The sequence below is a fragment of the Cornus florida genome, unplaced genomic scaffold, assembly GCF_030987335.1.
Source record: "Cornus florida cultivar Cherokee Brave unplaced genomic scaffold, ASM3098733v1 CherokeeBrave_3.0.0_Hap2_Chr05, whole genome shotgun sequence".
NCBI lineage: Eukaryota > Viridiplantae > Streptophyta > Magnoliopsida > Cornales > Cornaceae > Cornus > Cornus florida.
This window is the reverse complement of record NW_026775575.1, coordinates 83,506,803-83,526,543: the sequence shown is the minus strand read 5'-3', so window position 1 is coordinate 83,526,543 and position 19,741 is coordinate 83,506,803. Positions and strand designations below refer to the sequence as shown.

Genomic DNA, 19,741 nt, shown 5'->3' with positions numbered 1-19,741 from the left:
GATTTCCTGTTTCGTGTTTTTTCCCATTTATCATTTTTCATTGCATAACTTCACTTTTTTTGCTCGAATTTGATTCCGGCTTTGCATGCATCCATAATATTTGATTTCCATGATATCTGTATTTTTACTTTCGTAAAAAAGCATGCTAGTTCTTACTTTTTCGTAAAAGGGTATGGATGCATAGTTTCCTTGAAACATTCTTGATTTTTGGGGTTTTAGTGTAATTATGTAAAATAATTATTTTTCATCTTGGGGACCATTTTTGCAAATTAATTTGGAAGATATTTTGGAAAAAGACTTTTTTGTAATTTTTGGAAAGTGTGACAAGTGTCACACTCTCATAGAGCCACTTGTTGGCATTGGGGTGGAGTCACTTGGAAGCTTTATCTTGTGACATGTAGAGAGTGGAGATTCACCTACTTGTTGGCCTAAGATAGGTGCACTTGTTGGCTTGGATGGTTAACAAGTGTAGACTTAGGATTAAGCCTAGGAAGGAGCCATGGATTGGTAACAAGTGTAAACACCAAATTGAGTCTTGCATTGTGTGTGTGTGAGAGAGAGGTAGTGTAAGAACACCTAGTGAGTGGAGGAATACTAAATCCTCCACTCACCACTTTGTATCTTATCATCTTCATTTCTTTCGCTCTCATACCCGAACCTAGCCTCAATTGAAGGAAAAGCTTGGCTTAGAGCTTTTGACTTCATTTTGGCCTCCTTCCACTCACCTTAGACCTTTAACCTTGGGAAGTAAAAGTTTCCTCTCACTCTCCTCTATAAAACCCTAGTTTTGTTTCCCATTTTAAGCTTGGTTGCTTTGGATTATAGAGATTCAATTCTCTATTTAGGTAGGGATGGTAGTATGTTTATGCTTTAAGTGTTTTATAGTCTTTTGGGGTTTAATATATATTGTGTACATACTTTTAGTATTGTAGTCTTGCATATTATAGGAAATCCTCACATATGACTTAGGATTTATTGATTTAAGCATGTATACTATGTATTTATATTGTGTAGAATTATTGATGTCATATACAATTCTTATTGACTTGAATTGCTATATTTATTGTGATGATAATTCTATACTTTTGTGGATTACTAATTGTAATTATTTTAGAAGCTTATTACTATAATGTTAAGATTTAGTATATAAAGCTTATTATTGAGGTATGAATTAAATTGATAAGTTGGTAGTATTGTATTGTACATAATATCATGATGAGGACTTGTAATTTGGTATGCCATTTTAGACTTAGAACCCTAAGATATGGTTTGTGTGGTTTCAAAATACTTGTGCATGGAAGGTAGCTTATATGTCTTAATTATAGTGTATGAGTTTTGAATTTGATTCTGGTTTTGGATTCTCTTGGGACATTGTTGCACGTGACATGGCTAAAGTTTGGCTCTAGTGCGAAAGGTATGAGTTTTCCCCATTTATAGTGCACACTAGGGTGGTCTTCCCAGCGGGTTAATACCCGAAATAACCGTTAAGGTCTTGGCAGTACTCCGAGATTTGATGTCCAAATTTTCCACTAATTGATTTCGTATTAAATTCTAAGTTGACAACCAATGTTTAATTGTAACTTGTAATTTTTGCTATTAGCGAATTGATGTTGTTAAGTACATTGATGTTGATATTATGTTGTTAAATAGTCATTTAAGTTAGCTTAAGATGATCCCTTAGAACACTTTGAACATAGACGTTAAATGAAATGATCCCTTGTATTCGTCTATATTGATCTTGCAATGATATTGAAACTTTAGGGTATACGCATATGCTTCTTCCTTCGAGTAACTTGATTACTCACCCTAATTGTTTGAATTATTTTGCAGGTAAAGAGACTATATTCTAGGATGCTCATCATCCTTAGTGGCTTATGAGCAATTTGGAACATTTTTGTATATTGACATGCACTTGTTTAGCATGCTTTACTTTTGGATGTTATATTTTTGCATACCATTGATGTATGGTATTTTAAAAGCTAAGATGACTTCCTTAATATGTAATATGTATCTAAGTACACTTGAAGATACCTATTTTGGATGTATAATGTGACAATTCGAATTTTTTAAGATTTAATCTGTTTTATTATATTTTTTATTGTCATAATTAAATTGATTAATTATTATTGAAGGCTTATCAATTGGAGATTGATTATTTTAATTGGAGACTTGTGGTTTATGTTTTGTTGTTGCATATTATATATATATATATATATATATATATATATATATATATAATATCTGTTGAGCAAGGCTGCCTACTGAATTAGAGAAGAAATGCAATGGTGATGACATTTTCGTGGGGCCCACTAGGTGATGTTAATGGATTGTTTTATTTGATTTACATTTATATATATAATGTATCAGATGCAAGGAGGGATTATCCCAACCAAAATTTGGGAAATGGAATTGTGATTTTTGGTGTGGGTCCCACTGGTATTATTAAAAGGGATTTGGATTGATTTCATTTATATATATATATATATATAATGCAATCTGATGAGAAGATAGAGATGTGAATGAACATGTACGAAAATTGAAGATAGAAATTGAAAGGTGATGATTTTGGTGACGGGTCCCACTTAAAGGACTTTTTTATACATCTTTTTGCTTGATTTTGTTTTCTGCACATGGGTTATTTGAATCTAATGATGGAAGTGATCAGAATTGAGGAAAAGTAACAAGGTGGGCTGTCGAAAGTAAAAGAGAAAATTTGTGATGATGATTTTTTTTATATTTGTATATTTGTTTGGTGAGCTATTTGCATAGCGTCGGTACAAATTGCCTACTTATTAAGTGTTTTGTGCACTACTAAGTGAAGATACAGATAATGAAATTAGAGACAGATAAAGCAAAATAGAGGAAACAGAGAGAGCCGAGAGTCTGCACAGAGGGCCGGACTTGTGGCTTTGATGTTCCACTGATGATTTATTTGCAATATAGGGTTTTTTATACCTTGAATGTCCTGAATGATTTTGTTTTAAATATTTTATTGGCTATTATTTTGCTAAAATTGCATATATGTAATTTGTTTAAAAGTATATGTATATTTTTGTGAAACTAATTTTTCATGAAACTTCTTGAAATCCTTGTTATGGTTTTTCCTACTGGGACTTTCCCCGTCTCACCCCTTTTCAGTTTCAGGTACAGTGGATTGCTAGTTGCAGGCTTAGGTGGAAGAGTTGGTGTTGAGGATTAATTTAATTAATTGGAGAATTTTGTATATTTATTTGAGGAAATTGATTTGTATCAATAAAGGAGTATTTCTTTTGAGATCATGGGTGTATAATAAAATATTTTGATTTGAATAAATCGAAAAATTTATTTAGAAAATTCGAGACGTGACAAAATGGTATCAGAGCCTGTACCCAACCGGAAGTGTGAGTGCAGTGATAATGTATTTGACGGGTGTGAGTGGGCGAGTGTTTAGTTTGATAAGCTACCACTTATAACCTGGTGTTGTGGGTGGGTGTCGTTCACTGTCAGCTACTGGGATGGTCAATAATTGTGTTTAGGCATGTATTGTCTGGTTTATTATTGGTCTTGTTTTTTGTAAGTGGGTGACGGCATCGACTAGCTACCACAATGGTTATGGACTGTGTGGACGGGTAACTAACACTGTTAGCTACCACAACGTTTTTCATGTCACGGTATTTCACATCGCCTGGGTAAGGATTTTTGGATTTTGTTTTACCACTTTTGTTGTCCTCGGGTATGCGGAGACCGTTGGATCTGAATTTTGGAACGAAATTATTTTTAAGTGGTGGAGAATGTGACAATCCAAATTTTTTAAGATTTATTCTATTTTATTATATTTTTTGTTGTCATAATTAAATTGATTAATAATGATTGAAGGCTTATCAATTGGAGATTGATTATTTTAATTGGAGACTTGTGATTTGTGTTTTGTTGTTACATATTATATATAAATATATATATATATATATATATATATATATATATATATATATAATATCTGTTGGAGCAAGGCTGCCTGCCGAATTAGAGAAGAAATGCAATGGTGATGACATTTTCGTGGGGCCCACTAGGTGATGTCAATGGATTATTTTATTTAATTTACATTTATATATATAATGTATATATATAATGTATCATATGCAAGGAGGGATGATCCCAGCCAAGATTTGGGGAATGGAATTGTGATTTTTGGTGTGGGTCCCACTGGTATTACTTAAAGGGATTTGGATTGATTTCATATATATATATATATAATGCAATCTGATGAGAAAATAGAGATGTGAATGTACAAGTACGAAATTGAAGATGGAAATTGAAATGGTGATGATTTTGGTGACGGGTCCCACTTAAAGGACTTTTTTATACATTTTTTTGCTTGATTTTGTTTTCTGCATGTGGGTTATTTGAATCTGATGATGGAAGTGATTAGAATTGAGGAAAAGTAATAAGGTGGGCTGCCGAAAGTAAGAGAGAGAAATTGTGATGATGATTTTTTTGATATTTGTATATTTGTTTGGTGAGCTGTTTGCATAGCGTCGGTACAAATTGCCTATTTATTAAGTGTTTTGTGCACTGCTAAGTGAAGATACAGATAATGAAATTAAAGACAGAGAAAGCAAAATAGAGGAAACATAGAGAGCCGAGAGTCTGCACAGAGGGCCGGACTTGTGGCTTTGATGTTCCACTGATGATTTATTTGCAATGTAGGGTTTTTTATACCTTAAATGGCCTGAATGATTTTGTTTTAAATATTCTATTGGCTGTTATTTTGCTAAAATTGCATATATGTATTTTGTTTAAAAGTATATGTATATTTTTATGAAGCTAATTTTGTATGAAACTTCTTGAAATCCTTGTTATGGTTTTTCTTACTAGGACTTTCCCCGTCTCACCCACTTCCAGTTTCAGGTACCGTGGATTGCTAGTTGCGGGCTTAGGTCGAAGAGTTGGTGTTGAGGATTAATTTAATTAATTGGAGAATTTTGTATATTTATTTGAGGAAATTGATTTGTATCAATAAAAGAGTATTTCTTTTGAGATCATTGGTGTATAATGAAGTATTTTGATTTGAATAAATCGAGGAATTTATTCAGAAAATTCTGGGCATGACATATAACATGAGGCCAAGAGCCATTACTTTTAAAAGTTCACAATTATGTTTTTTTAACTTTTTTCGGATCATTTGGAATGCATGTATAGCCTTTAGGTTAGCCTTAAACTTGTTTCTGTTTCGTCGTTCGGCTGATTTCTTGCTTCTGTTTCGTCGTTCAGCTGATTTCTTGTTTCTGTTTCGTCATTTGGCTGATTGTTTCCTTCTGTTTCATCATTCGATAGTCAGAATGCCTAACCATGTAGATCAGAACGCCTGAATATACAAGTCCGAACACTTGACCCTTTCATTATAACGCCTAACCATGTAGGTCAAAACGTCTTACCATATAAGTCCGAACGCTTGACCATGTAAGTTCGAACGCTTGATCATGTAAGTCTGAACGCTTAACCATGTAGGTCAGAATGTCGGACCATGTAAGTCCGAACGTTTGACCATGTAAGTCTGAACGCTTGACCATGTAGGTCAAAACGCCAGACTATGTAAGTCCGAACGCTTAACCATGTAAGTCCGAACGCTTGAACATATAGGTCAGAATGCCGGACCATGTAAGTCCGAACGATTGACCATGTAAGTCCGAACGCCTGACCATGTAGGTCAGAATGACCGACCCTGTAGGTTAGAACGACAGATATTGTAAGAGTGCCGAACGAGCACTCAGTGTTGGAGAGTGCCAAACAAGCGTTGCTCATCCATACCTCAGAGCCTTTCCCTTCTTTTCTTTTGGTTTTAAACATCTTTCACTTCTGTATTTCGGATCCGTTAACAGGTCATCTTTTTGGTCATCGCTAACGTAACGGGTTTATAAAACTTGGGCGGTCACAAGTGGTATCATTCTTCTGATCCTACGTAGGATTCTCTTTATGTTCCAGTTTTTAGATTTATTTCTTTTATTCATTTTAGTTGGATTTTGGATTAAAGGTCCACATGATAGATTCCCAAGTTGTAATTTTAAGTAATTACTAGTATCAGAGGATTTAGTTATTGGAGGTTTATTATTGGATTAAATAAATGTGGATTTATTATTTAGTATCTTTCAGCTTTTATTCTTTATTCTTAATTCATTTTTGTATTCTATTTTCAATTAAATACTTTAATTATTTGGTATCCCTCATATCTGTACTCGGACTTGATCACCCGTGGCTCTAGAATCAAGGGTATCACATGGGGTACGGTCCAAAGTCGTCCGGCCGGACTATCTTGGCCAATCCCAAAACTCTGACAACAATGTCATAGGCACTGTCACCCTTAAGGCCTCAAATCCTCAATACCACAAAACCAAAAACTCCAGTCATGAATCCAAAGCCTATCGAATCTGTGCCCTCAATCCAATGGATCGGACTTCATAAAATCAAAAAACATCGATACCTCCAACTCCACCTCTGAAATAAAAGACGTAAAAATCAAGACTTCACCCCCTATATGGAAGTAAGTCGACCAAAATCAATCAAATCCCCACCAAGGATTCGAGACAATAGTGGTGATCCTCGCGGACCAATCAACCCATAGCCATGCACAAAGAAATGCAGAAATGAGACTCACTCCCTATAAAGTTCCTAACACAAACCAAGAAAAAAAAGGAAAAGTCTTACTCTCCCACAAGTGTCGATAAAACAAACACGAAAAATAGAGCATTCTTCTCACCTTAAGGAAGTGGACAACCCATGACAGAACAAAATGTGATAACTCTTTCACATGAAATCCCACAACAAAAACAAGAGGAACACAACACTAGCTCGTGTTTTCCAAAAATGAACCAAAAGGACTCCAAGAGACAATGCCCTAGCATTAATCTCACCTAACCGAGTATGAACAATGCAAAAAGGTAAACGAGATAAGAAATAAACAGAAAGCCACCAAAATCATATGCCTCACATGATAGAATCTCAAAATAAAACACCTTACTAGACTACGTCTCATGCTGTTACTAAAATCAAGTTAAGCTCGTAGAATGCATCCACATATATACATAGGTATATCCATAACAACAAGATCACCTTCTTATACAAGTAGCGAACAATCCACACACGACATGCTCAGTCACTTAGTAAGCAGATATAAATCAAAACAAACAGCGCAAGTAGTAACTAGTATGCTCACAACCTATCGCAAGTTAGCATAAATGTTTAATGCTAAATCTGGCTCAATACTTAGCACATACCATAAGTTTAAGATATGTAACATGTTGATAAGTGTAAAATATTTCATATTTAAGCGCTCTTAATTGCATTAGTTAAGCCCATTATTTGATCTGTTTATATAGCTTAACTACATTTTTATGTTTTTGTGTTTTTGCAGATCTTATTGCTAAAAAGGAATAAGAATAAAGTTTTAAAGGGTTTCAAAGCACAAGTCATATCAGGCCTACATTTCAAGTGATCATCAAAGAGAAATAACATGAAGAGGAGATGGATGTAACCGGAGCTAAAGATGGAAGTCTGTGTCAGAGCAGCATGCCTGGCGTCCAGACACAAGAACTGGCGTCCAAACACCATCTTCCAGAAGCTCGCGTCTGGAAGCCCATTTTGGCCTCTAGACGCCAAACCATCAGGGCCTCGTGTCCGGACGCGAGACCACAGACCCCCATTTTCTTTAAGTCCGATTTTGCCTATCCTAAGATGTAATTTCGAATTTTAAATAAGAGATTTTGTATTTTGAATTGACAGGAGGATAAAGAGGGGGAAAAGGCTGAAGGAGTCTATCTCATTTTTGTTTTGGAAAAGATACAGAGAGAGAGAGAGAGAATGATTTTTAGGGTTTTTGGAAGAGGCTCGCAAAGATGGTGGAAGAAGGAATTATATTCTCTTCTTCAATCCTGGAGGGTGTAGCCATATTCATAAGAGGCTAAATCCCTTTTCTAGGGAGTTGATGTAACCTAGACCAAGTAAACATAGTTTGATTTGTATTTCAATTTGGGAATTTTTACTGTATATATTAGTTTCATAAATTAGAAGTATTTACATTGGCTTGATGTTCTTTACATTAAATCAATGTATGTGTTTATCATATGAACATATATATGTGTTGATTTGTTATCTTGTCTTAGAAATCATATTGATACAAGTATTACACTTGATTTCCTATAGTGACGATGGGAAATAATTTATAGAATGGTTATATTAGCATGAAATTAAGCATTTATATAGGTTATACCTAAGAAAGATGGACCATACTACACCCTTAGATTAATATAGTTAGGTAGATGGTTCATACCAACTGAAGATAATCTATGATATTTAATTGATTTCATGTGTTGCAACATACTATTGAAGGACCTTAATAGGCCATGCCTAGGGAAGATGGTTCATACCATAATCTAGTTTAGGTGGATGAACCATGCTAACCAAAGATAGGTTATGCTTAGTCATGAATGTATGATCTTCCTGACGATATTGTGGTAGTTTTATGCTCTTACACATCATTATATATATATAAGTGTTAATCCCCAAGTTGAGTGCAAGTTCTACATGTTTATGAGGTTGAGGTGAAGTCAATTCCCTAGCCTTTTTCTTTATAAGTTCAATCCATCCTTTTTACATTATTTACTGTTTTTTGAAAGTTAAATTCGCAGGTTAAGTGACAAACCAATTAATTTATCATTTCTTTTATTAAATAGAGGAAGTAGTTTTATGATTCTGTTTGCCATAAACTAGCAATCCTTATGATTCGACAACCCCCTACTCTAGTATTAATCTGCAATGATGAATGTGCTATTGTTATAAGTGGTATTTTTAAGTGGTACACATTTATGCGCATCAACTTTTTGGCACCGTTGCTGGGGATTACATACGGTTTTGTAATCAGAATTTAAAAATTGCTTCATTATTTAATTGTATATATCTTTTCATGTTTTTGATGTTTGTGTTTGTAGGGACTAAAGACTTTCTAGAAGATTTAATTACAAAATTTGAAATCTTAAGGGCTTTGGGTAAGTTTTTGAAGTTCCTAGTTATATTTTGTCGAGCCCTTGTCGAGGCTATTGCAAATTTATTATGTTATTCAGAGCATAGGTCCATGTCGTGGCCAATTTAATTTGTTTTAATTATTGTTGAATTGAGGAGAAAGGGATCAATATATGTGGATATATTAGTGAAGGGTTGTTGTGATTGTTGTGTTTGATGGTTGATAGTAAGTCGTAGATCATTGTCTTTACCACATCTTGAGGAACCAATTAATATCACTTTACTTAAAAGAACTCTTAGGCAGCAAAGAAGGAACCTTAGGGATCTTGAAATTTTAAGAGAACTTGAAATTGAAGTAGATAAAATGGCTAATGAACATGATAATCTCAGAAATCATAATGCTGAAAATGAAAATTTAGCACCAATGACTCTTAGGGGCCATTTTGTACCCTCTACATACATATCTCTATCATGCATTGTCATGCCTAATGTTGAGGCTCATCATTATGAGATCAAATCTACCACAATTCAAATGCTTCCAACATATCATAGGTTTGATAATGAGGATCCTTATAAACATCTTAATGAGTTTTTAGAAATCTGCTCCACCATTAAGATGAGGGATTTTCCCTAAGATACACTTCATATGTTTCTCTTCCCATTCTCTTTGAAAGATAGAGCAAAATATTGGTTAAACTCTCTTGTTTCTAATTCCATCACTTCATGGGTCCAATTGCAACAAGAATTTCTTAAAAAGTATTATCCTGTGAGTAAAACCAATCAAATGTGTCGTTCCATTCTTAGTTTTTTCCAAATTGATAGGGAAATATTCTATGAGACGTGGGAGAGACTTCAAGATTTTCTGAGGAAGTGTTCGCACCACCAAATTCCAAAATGGCAATTGGTGCAAGCCTTCTATGATGGTTTGATAGAACCACATAGGCAATTAATTGATTCTTCATGTGGGGGCATGTTTATGTCCAAAAATCCAGATGATGCATGGACTCTATTTGAGAACATAAGCGAAAATTCTATACAACATGGTTCTCGTAAAGTTTCTACATCTAATGTGGCTAAACCCTCAAATCCGTGTCAATCACGGACTCTTAGGGAAGAATCTTCTCAAGTGGATGCCATAGCTCACAAAGTTTTTCAGCTTGTGGCACCACATCTCTCATCTTCTCAAAATTCTTCGTCCAGTGCTATGTGTGCATATTGCACAAGTACTTTTCATAATGCAGAAGATTGCCCCACACCGGAGCAATTTTCTGAAGGTATGCCAGAACAGGTAAATGCCATATTCTCTCGCCCTGGAAATAATCCTTATTCCAATACATACAATCTAAGTTGGAGAGATCATCCAAATTTCTCGTAGAGGCAACAAGCCCCGCAAAATTCATCATTTCAAAGTTATGGGCAATCAAATCAATCTAATTCTCAGTCCATGAACCGGCCATTTCAAGCTTCTTCAAGCTATCATCCTCCTTCCTACAATGCAAATTTTTCCAATCAGGATCATGTTCCTCTACAACGGTCTCAATTGGATGAGCTAGTAATTTCCAATAAGCAGATAATGGCTATTCTTAGTGGTTTGCAATCAATTGTGCAATTTGTTAATACTCACTCTCAATCAATAGCCAATATTGAAACCCAACCGGGACAAATGGCTAATTCAATAAATCAGCTTCACAAGAAAGACACAGGAAAACTTCCAGCTCAACCTGTGGTGAACCCGAAAGGGCAATATATGATTGATGAGATCACTCCTCCGAGTGGATCAAATCTTAAGCAAGTTCAAGTAATCACCACAATTCAGAGTGGAAGAGTTGTGGACAACAAGGTTGATGAAAAAGCTGAAATTCTTGCTCCCAAGGATTCAACTTCTTCAACCAAAAATCTGAAAGATAGTCCAGAAATTCCAAATCCGCCAATCCAAAATATTGAGACATCTTATAAGCCTAAGACCCCTTTTCCTCAACGCCTCATAGAGTCCACACATTTTGGGAAAAAGGGCGATAAAATTCAGGATATGTTTAAAGTCTTTAAGCAAGTAAAGATCAACATTTCTCTCCTTAACGCCATTAAGCAAATTCCACCTTATGCAAAATTTCTTAAAGATTTGTGTACTTAAAAATGCATTTCTAAGAGCAATATTCCAAAGAAGGTAAGGTTAATTGAGCAAGCAAGTGCTATCATTTAGCATAATACACCTCTAAAGTTTAAGGATCTGGGTGCCCCGACAATCTCGTGTGTCATTGGAGACAATGAGATAGAAAAAGCCCTCCTTAACTTAGGATCGAGTGTAAATCTGTTCCTCACTGTGGAGGGAAAAAACCCCACCAGTTACAACACACCACGTGGTGGCAAAAAAAGCCCACAACCAAATTAAGATAACTAGAAGCCCACAATCAGTTGGAGGCCCAACAGAAGAAGCCTTACGCACGTACCAGTTCAGCCCAATTAAAGTGAAGGAAGTTTTACTTAATATAAAGGCTAAATGGGCTGCCCAGTCTTAACAAGGCCCGAATTACATAACGTTTGCCATAATGATGAATGCACAATCAGTAGGTGTAATTACCCATATTTGGGAATAAAAGCCAAGAATGGCTCCATGTAAATCTCTGAGGAAAAACTTATAAATGAAGACTGAATGAGAATGAAGAGGCATCGAATTCCCAATACTACTACTCTCTCAAAGATTTATTTGTTCTCTTCTTCATTGTTCTATGTGTTCTCCATAATTTATCTCTTCAGGTGTTCGGGTGCAAGAAATTGCACCTACACTTTGACACCGTCTGTGGGAATTTCGATACAAGAAGTCCGTTCTCTACCTCTTGCGTGTGACATCACTCTAGAATGGCAACAAAACCAGACGTTGTTCAACCACAGCAACAGGAGACCATGCAGAAAATACGTGAGGAAATGCAAGTGTAACTTGACATCTTTCAACAAGCAAATAAAGCCAGCGCTGAGCAAATCAATATGCTAAGGTAGGCTCAGGAAGCCAGCGTGGTTCAAATCAGCACTATGCGCAGGGAAAACTAAAGACTTCAAGGCAACGCTCGACGAGACGATCAGTCGATCGGCCCTCGGCCTGAGCGTCAGAACGAAGATCCCCCTATGGAGCCAAGCACTGATAATCTACCTCACTAGCAGAAGGTTCCACGCCAACAGCTCAATGGAACGTTGGAGGTCATCAATGATGCCACAAGTCAATCCTGCACCCTAGGGAACTCCAATAATAGGGGACCTCGAGCCACCAAAGCCCATCCATCAGATGACGCGAACTCGGGTAGAAAAGAAGTGTGGACCCCAGCAGCTGATTAACCGTCTTCAAGGAATGACTTTATCACCAGGCTCCGGAAGGAAATGGACGAGCGAATCAAAGGGCTGAAAGCCCAAACGCCTGAAGACATAGCAAGAGAATTCACTGTGTCAATAGTGAAGACCCCTTTCACAGATGAGATAGAACAGGTCGCAAGACCCAAGAAATTCACAATGCTAAAGTTCATCAAATTCAATAGGACTAGAGATCCCCTCCAACACTTGAACCACTATACTCAGGAAATGACACTAGAGGCGCACAACGATCTATTCATGTGCAAAATATTTCCATCCAGTCTGACGGGAGTGGCACCAGAATGGTTCAAGAATTGCCCGTGCAAGTCAATCCCAAACTTCGAGTCACTGTGCGTTGCGTTCTTAGCCAGTACTGTGGAAATAAGAAGCAGGAAAAAAAAAAAAACCATTGCCAGTCTCTTTACGATTCGACAAATGAAGGGAGAAGGCCTGCAAACCTTCCTCACCCGATTCAACATGGAGTCTTCGGGCATTCCAGATTGTAATCAAAACACAGCCATAGAAGCATTTAAGATAGCTATGGTGCAAGGCTCACATTTCCACTCTTTTTTGGTGAAGAAGACCCCAACTAACATGTCAGAGTTGAATTCGCGGGCACAAAACTACATCAGACTCAAAGAAAACAAAGTAACTAGACAGCAGAGAGTGACCCTGGTTACAGTGGAAAACCGACCGAAGGAACGATCGAACACCTCGAGGGTCTATCGGGAACCCCCGGCCATTGAGGGACGAGCCCCTAAGAAGAACTCCCGAATGGTTGAAAGAATCATACCTCTCAAAGTAACGCTGGCCAGACTAAACCAAGAGACCAAGGCAAGAAACATCTTCCAGATCCCACCACCAATCAGACAGCCAATGGAACAGAGAGACCAAAGTAAGCACTGTGCATTCCACAGTAATTTTGGCCACTGAACCAATGATTGCAGGAGCTTGAGAAGACAAGTGGAGGCGTTAATAACCAAGGGTGAATTGACTGATTACCTGATTACCCCAGGACAACAAAGGCAGCAAGATCGAACCCGGGTAATTCCAAAGGCCACGGTAGAAAACCATCATATCCGAGTAATCAACACAATTCATGGTTGTCCGGAGGAGGACGAGCAATCCGGAAATTCCTACAAGATCCAACTCAAACAAGCCCATAAGCTGCGGAAGATTGGTGAAATCAATGTAGTTGACTACAAACCCAATCCAGCACAAGTTTCTTTTCATAAAGGAGATCTTAGAAGGGTACAACACCCGCACGAAAACCCATTAGTAGTTAGCCTACTAATGGTCAATTGCCTGGTCAGACGAGTACTGATTGATGCTGGCAGTAGTGCCAATATCATAACAAAGTGGACGTTCGATCAGTTAAAATTGGCCACAAATAAGATTCGCCCCACTAGAAGCCCTTTGGTAGGATTCGATGGAAGAATAGTGGAGCCTATAGGTGTAATCACACTGTCAGTCACTGCTGCTAAAAGATTTCTGAAAGAGAACTTCGTGATTATGGATATTCATCCTACGTACAATTTGCTAATGGGCCGAGGATGGATCCACCGCATGGAAGGAGTCCCATCAACCCTGTACCAAGTCATGAGATACGTGAGCCCGAACGATCAGGAGGTCATCGATATCTGGGGGGACCAAGTAACAGCAAAGAAGTACTACCACATGACGATTTATCCCTCTGATAAGGGCAACCAGAAGAAGAACATCTTACCGAGGAACCCTAAAAGCCATGCAGATAGTCACAGGGGACGAGTAAAAGTTAAATTACATAAGGACTCTCCAGTCAATTCAGGAAAAGGAGGAGCTGACAGAAATCCTGAGGCGGAATGCTGACATCTTCGCTTGGAATCCCTGGGACATGCCGGGAATTGACCTACAGACAGCCTGTTATAGCTTAAACGTGGACCCTAGCCACCATCCGGTGAAACAAAAGTAGAGAAGGTTTGCCCCCGAAAGAAATATAATCATTGCTGAGGAAGTCAATTGACTTTTAGAAGCAGGATTCATCAGAGAAGTCCAGTACCCTCAATGGTTGTCAAACGTGGTGGTTGTCTAGAAAAAGAATGGCAAATGGAGAGTATGCATTGATTTCACCAACCTGAACAAAGGATGCCCAAAAGATAGCTTCCCACTCCCCAAGATCGATCAGATGGTAGACGCTACGACCAGGTATGAAAAACTAACTTTCCTTTATGCTTACTCAGGTTACAACCAGATCCCGATGAACCCTCCGGATGAAAAGAAGACTACTTTCATCACCAAACGTGGGACCTACTGTTACAAAGTAATGCCCTTCGGATTAAAAAATGCAGGGGCAAAAGTGTTGTTCATACCTTTTTCGTAAATCAAAGTTTATCAAACTTGAACAACCTTCCAATTTCACAACTGATCTCAATCATAATACGGTAACTTGAGAATTATAACTCGATCAGACTTATTTTAACATCGAAATTTGCCAATTACAAAAATTATATCTCACATATATAAGTAATCCATTTTAAGAATTCTTCAATATCTAGATATGAAATAATAACCTATTTGTGGAAAAAGAAAAGTTTTAGTTTTACCTAAGAGTTCAAATTAAATATGAAAAAACTAACAATGTAATCATCAAAAAGATGATACAATTTTCTACGGACAGAAAGGACTTGAATGTCAATATACTTGAGATTGTATCTTCTATTATGGTATTGTGGTCATTTAAGTAGTTGCATGAAGAAAATTAAGAAATTTAATCAAGAAACAAAAAGAGAAAAAATAGACCTGACAAAGTGCATGGGTAAAAAATCCTTTTGCTCAGTGCTTCGTTACATCCAATGTTAGTCATGGAGGAAAAAAAATTGAGAAGTTGAATTCTTTGAACATTCATTCCAAACTCAATCTGTGAAAAATTGCAAGCTCACATTTATCTTGACTTTTTTTTTTTTTTTTTTTTGCAATATTTTAAAACAAAAAACAAAACAAAAAAAAAAAAACAGCACAATAAACATCACTTATTATAATGAATCAGGCCAACATTTCTTTAGTTAGAAGAAGGATCAAAGAGTAAAGACATTTCAACACAAGTTTTAAAAAGTAACCATATACTAACTTTATTCCTGATCAAAATATATTTTGTTGCACTTATTTAGCTCAGTAATGATACAATTTGCTACATCTGTTTCTGATCTTACACAATTAGTAATGATACAATTTCTGATCTTACACAATTAGTAATGATACAATTTCTGATCTTACACAATTAACTAACTTAAAACTTGCCAAGCACTTGCTACATTCGGATGAACAGATACCCATGTCCAGTATCCCCTCCAGTGTTTGGTTTGATTCCAAACAAATCATCAGCATCAGGATCTGTTCTATCACTCTCCCTCTCTAAATCACGTTAAAGAAGATGACTACTTATTGTAATTGGGACTTGAGTGCAATTGTGAGGGAATCCGCATGCATAAATCCCAAAAGGAGTACTGCAAAATCCAAAGAAAACAAAAATACACATCCAAAAGGAATTCTGTTAATGAATTTTATAGCTACTTAAAACAATAAGAAATAGATAAGTAATAGCAGCTTTTTTACTTGAAAATAAACTGAACATTCAAAAAAAAAAAAAGAAAAACAGTGCATGAGTAGTCTCAAGGGCAGTCGGTTAATCTACCACAATTCAAAAACTATATAGATGCCGACTAAATACAGTTAAACACATAGCAACCAAAAGCTAAGGTGATGGGAAAGTCTTTAATAGAGAAAAAATAATAATTAATTAATTAATAATAAGTTGAGAATGTATTGAAACATACCGACCACTTTTCCGGCTTTACTTATTCCAAAGTCTTTTCTTCCTCTCAACAAGTATACCTATTATCAGAGAATTAAAGATGAAGAAATGGACAATTAATAATTAAAATCACTTACTTAAATCATGATCAACCAAAAATGATGAAAATACCATTTCACAAAAACACAAAGGGATGTCCTCCGGAACGGCAAAGACCCGAATCCCCATTGTTAGCAACGATAAAATCAAGCGCTCACAATTGGATATAATTGGCCATGGCCATTCTTTCTGGATAATATAAGGTGTTTTCCTTTCGAGATGGAGATACGAAACGTGTCATGAATCTGCGCTTAGAAACTGCATGTCTGACGCGTGATAAACGGGTGGATACCGGCGCATGCAGGTTTGACGCGTAGTAAACAGATGAACATTACCATAGTTATTTTCGCAGATAATGTTAACTTCATGCTAATCGACGGTCGCCCCTTTTTTCAGTTGGTGCATACTTAATAATTGTAATTAGGGAGACTGTACTAATTTCTTTTTGTTTTGACATTAACCCACATTTCCTTGAGAAAACAAAATACACATATTCGTGGGACACGACCACGCGAAAGAGTTGGCCAGGAAACCCATAGTTGATCTCAGTCTATCTAGAAGACACGGTTCTATTTAGGCCTAGGGATTTGAGGCCCAATTTCTGCTTAAATCCAAACCCGTCACGGGTTACTTTTAAATTTTAATTGTCAACTAGCCCATGGGTCTATCCAAAAAGTTACGAGGTCCAGGACCAATGCATAAACACCATCCTTATTATAGGGCTTCAGAATTCCCCTGATTTCGGGCCTTGGGACTCCATTTGTGCTGATATTTGGGCCTACCCTAGGTTTGTATTTTGACTTGGTTAGGGCTTGGTTGATTCATGTCAATGATTGCCTTAATTAGATGTAATTTTTAATGATCTCTTGTTTAATTACATGTATAACTATATATAACCAATACAAACTACTGGTCATTATATTGATTATTAATAGGGCTATTATCACAAAAACCTCATCCCTTTCAAATTTTGATCATAAATTCTAAGCTATTTTAGAAAAACCCCTCATATTATAGAAAGTGATCACATTGCTCTCAATATTCGTATATGACCCATTAACCGGGTTGTAAAATGACAAATCTGACCTTACTATTATTAAATGTTAAATTAAAACTATAATTATTATTTTAAAATTACAAAAATATCCCTATCTTCTTCCTACTCTTCATCTAGGGGTGGCCACGGATCGGATCGGATTAGGCATCATTCCTAATCTGATCCGCTCATAACGGATTGAAGAATGTTGAATCCGCCACCAATCCGTTAGTCCACGGATCAGATCCGTGAAATGACGGATCGGATCGGATCCAATCCGCGGACTAAATTTTCTAAATTAGTCTATTTTTAATTTTTTAGCAATTTCATATCTAATTATAGAAGTGTAAAATAGAACATAGATTAACCCAATTTAAATGCATAATAACAAGAATAATCAAACTGTAAAATATTGCATAACCAAGAGGACAGTAGTTATCCAAATTATCCAAAAAAATAGTAGGACTATGCCAATATTATATAACAGTAACAGTGAAGTGAAATAAAAAAAGAGATAGCAGATCCATATGCCAAATATTACATAACCAAAGGTCCAACAGTAGCAGTGAACCAAATAGGCAAATATTACATAACCAAAGGTCCAAAAGTAGTAGTGAAGTGAAAAAAAAAATAAAAAAAAGGAAGTAGCAGACTAGCAGTGCAGTTAAAAAAAAGGGATAGCATAATAATCTCCATGAATCTCCTCAAACCGGGTAATCCGATCCGATCCGTACGGATCGGATCGGGTTCGCGGATTGACGAATTTTTTGCGTACAGATCAGATCGGATCGAATCGGGTTCGTGGATTAGCGGATTTTTTGCCCACCCCTATCTTCATCCCCCTCTCTATCTCTAATACTTTTAGCTTTCTCTCTCAACGAAAACTAAAACCACACCCAAACCCAAAATCACAATCAACCCATCACCACCACTCTGGCACGGATTTTGTTTCTTCAAGCAAACTCATTCACTTTGAGAATTTAAAGCAAGCTCACTGACTTTGTTCTTGATAGCTGCACATATTTTACAACAACAATCAAATTTTCTACTCTGAAAAAAAAATTAAACAATAAAAAAAATTATTCTATTACATATAATATGTGCAACAGAGATTCAATTTTCTACTATGAGAAAAAAAAAATTAAATTTTCTCGTCATATAGAAATATATGCACAGGTCCATGGAGGAAGCACATATACATGCAAGCTGAGTGGACTTGGTAAATGAATTTGTTTGCCCAAAATAAATAAATAAAATTAAAAGACACGTGTCTTACATTCTAAATGGCATCTTTAGATTTACACGCTCCCGTATCTTATACTCCGTAGGAAGTTTTGAGATTGAAACATCTTTAGAAGAAAAAAAATTAAGATTTGATTTTAGAAATGGAATACAAATTTATTGGAAAATATTAAAGCTAAAAAAATAAAGAGAAAGAAGAAGGTAAGAAGTAAAAGAAAAGGAGAATTAGAGAGATTTTTTTGAAAAAGATAAATCTTTTCTAAGGGCATATTTGATAATCGCTTCTATTTCCAATTTTTTTTGTTTCGGAGTACAGTGTACTATAGTGAAGCAAAAATACGGATAGTATTTAATAACGTTTGTTACAATTTTAATAGTACCAAAGCGTTTTCAAAAAAGATGTCAAAATCGGAAGCACCATAGTTGTTTCGTCATTGTAGCAAAATCACTATAGTAATGAAGAGTCCAAAAAAAAAAAAAATCTAAAATGAGCTTTTTAAATAACCATCTTATCTGGTAACAAATATACATTACCAAATATACTTTAGAATAATATTGAACACAGAAACATTACTTTTATTTCGTATCAAAGTAAAAGTACGAAGTAAATGTGATTCTCAAACAAACTCTAAATTTTCTTTTCAATTCTGCAGGCAAATTAATTAATTAATTAACCTGTTATGTCCAATTTTCTTCCCATCAACTTGAAATTTTCTTGAACAGAGTCAAACTTTTGTTGGGCATCTAATACCTTTTTATTTTGTATCAAAGTAAAAGTACGAAAAATCACTATAGTAATGAAGAGTCCAAAAAACAAAAACAAAAACAAAAAAAATCTAAAATGAGCTTTTTAAATAACCATTTTATCTAGTAACAAATATACATTATCAAATATACTTTAGAATAATATTGAATACAGAAACATTACTTTTATTTCGTATTAAAATAAAAATACGAAGTAACTATGATTCCCAAACAAACTCTAAATTTTCTTTTCAATTCTTATTTCAATCTAAACAATCATTCAAGATATTCTTCCTTTTTCATCTCTTCATTTTTTTTTCATTTTTTTTTTAAAAGGTCATTTTTTTCATTCTTCACACCAAACACACTCTTAACATAAGTTAAGACGACTAATCCATATCAAGTGGACAAATTAATTAATTAATTAACCTGTTATGTCCAATTTTCTTCCCATCAACTTGAAATTTTCTCGGACAGAGTCAAACTTTTGTTGGGCATCT

At 35.7% G+C, this 19,741-nt stretch overlaps 1 protein-coding gene across 1 annotated transcript; it reads left to right on the top strand.

Moving 5' to 3' along the window:
- The first annotated feature begins 12,360 nt into the window (after nt 1-12,360).
- LOC132309581 (uncharacterized) lies at nt 12,361-14,178 on the top strand. Its single transcript, XM_059807873.1, has 2 exons — nt 12,361-13,225; nt 13,346-14,178. Exons 1-2 carry the CDS (start codon nt 12,361-12,363, stop codon nt 14,176-14,178), a joined length of 1,698 nt encoding a protein of 565 aa, XP_059663856.1.
- The last annotated feature ends 5,563 nt before the right edge of the window (nt 14,179-19,741 follow it).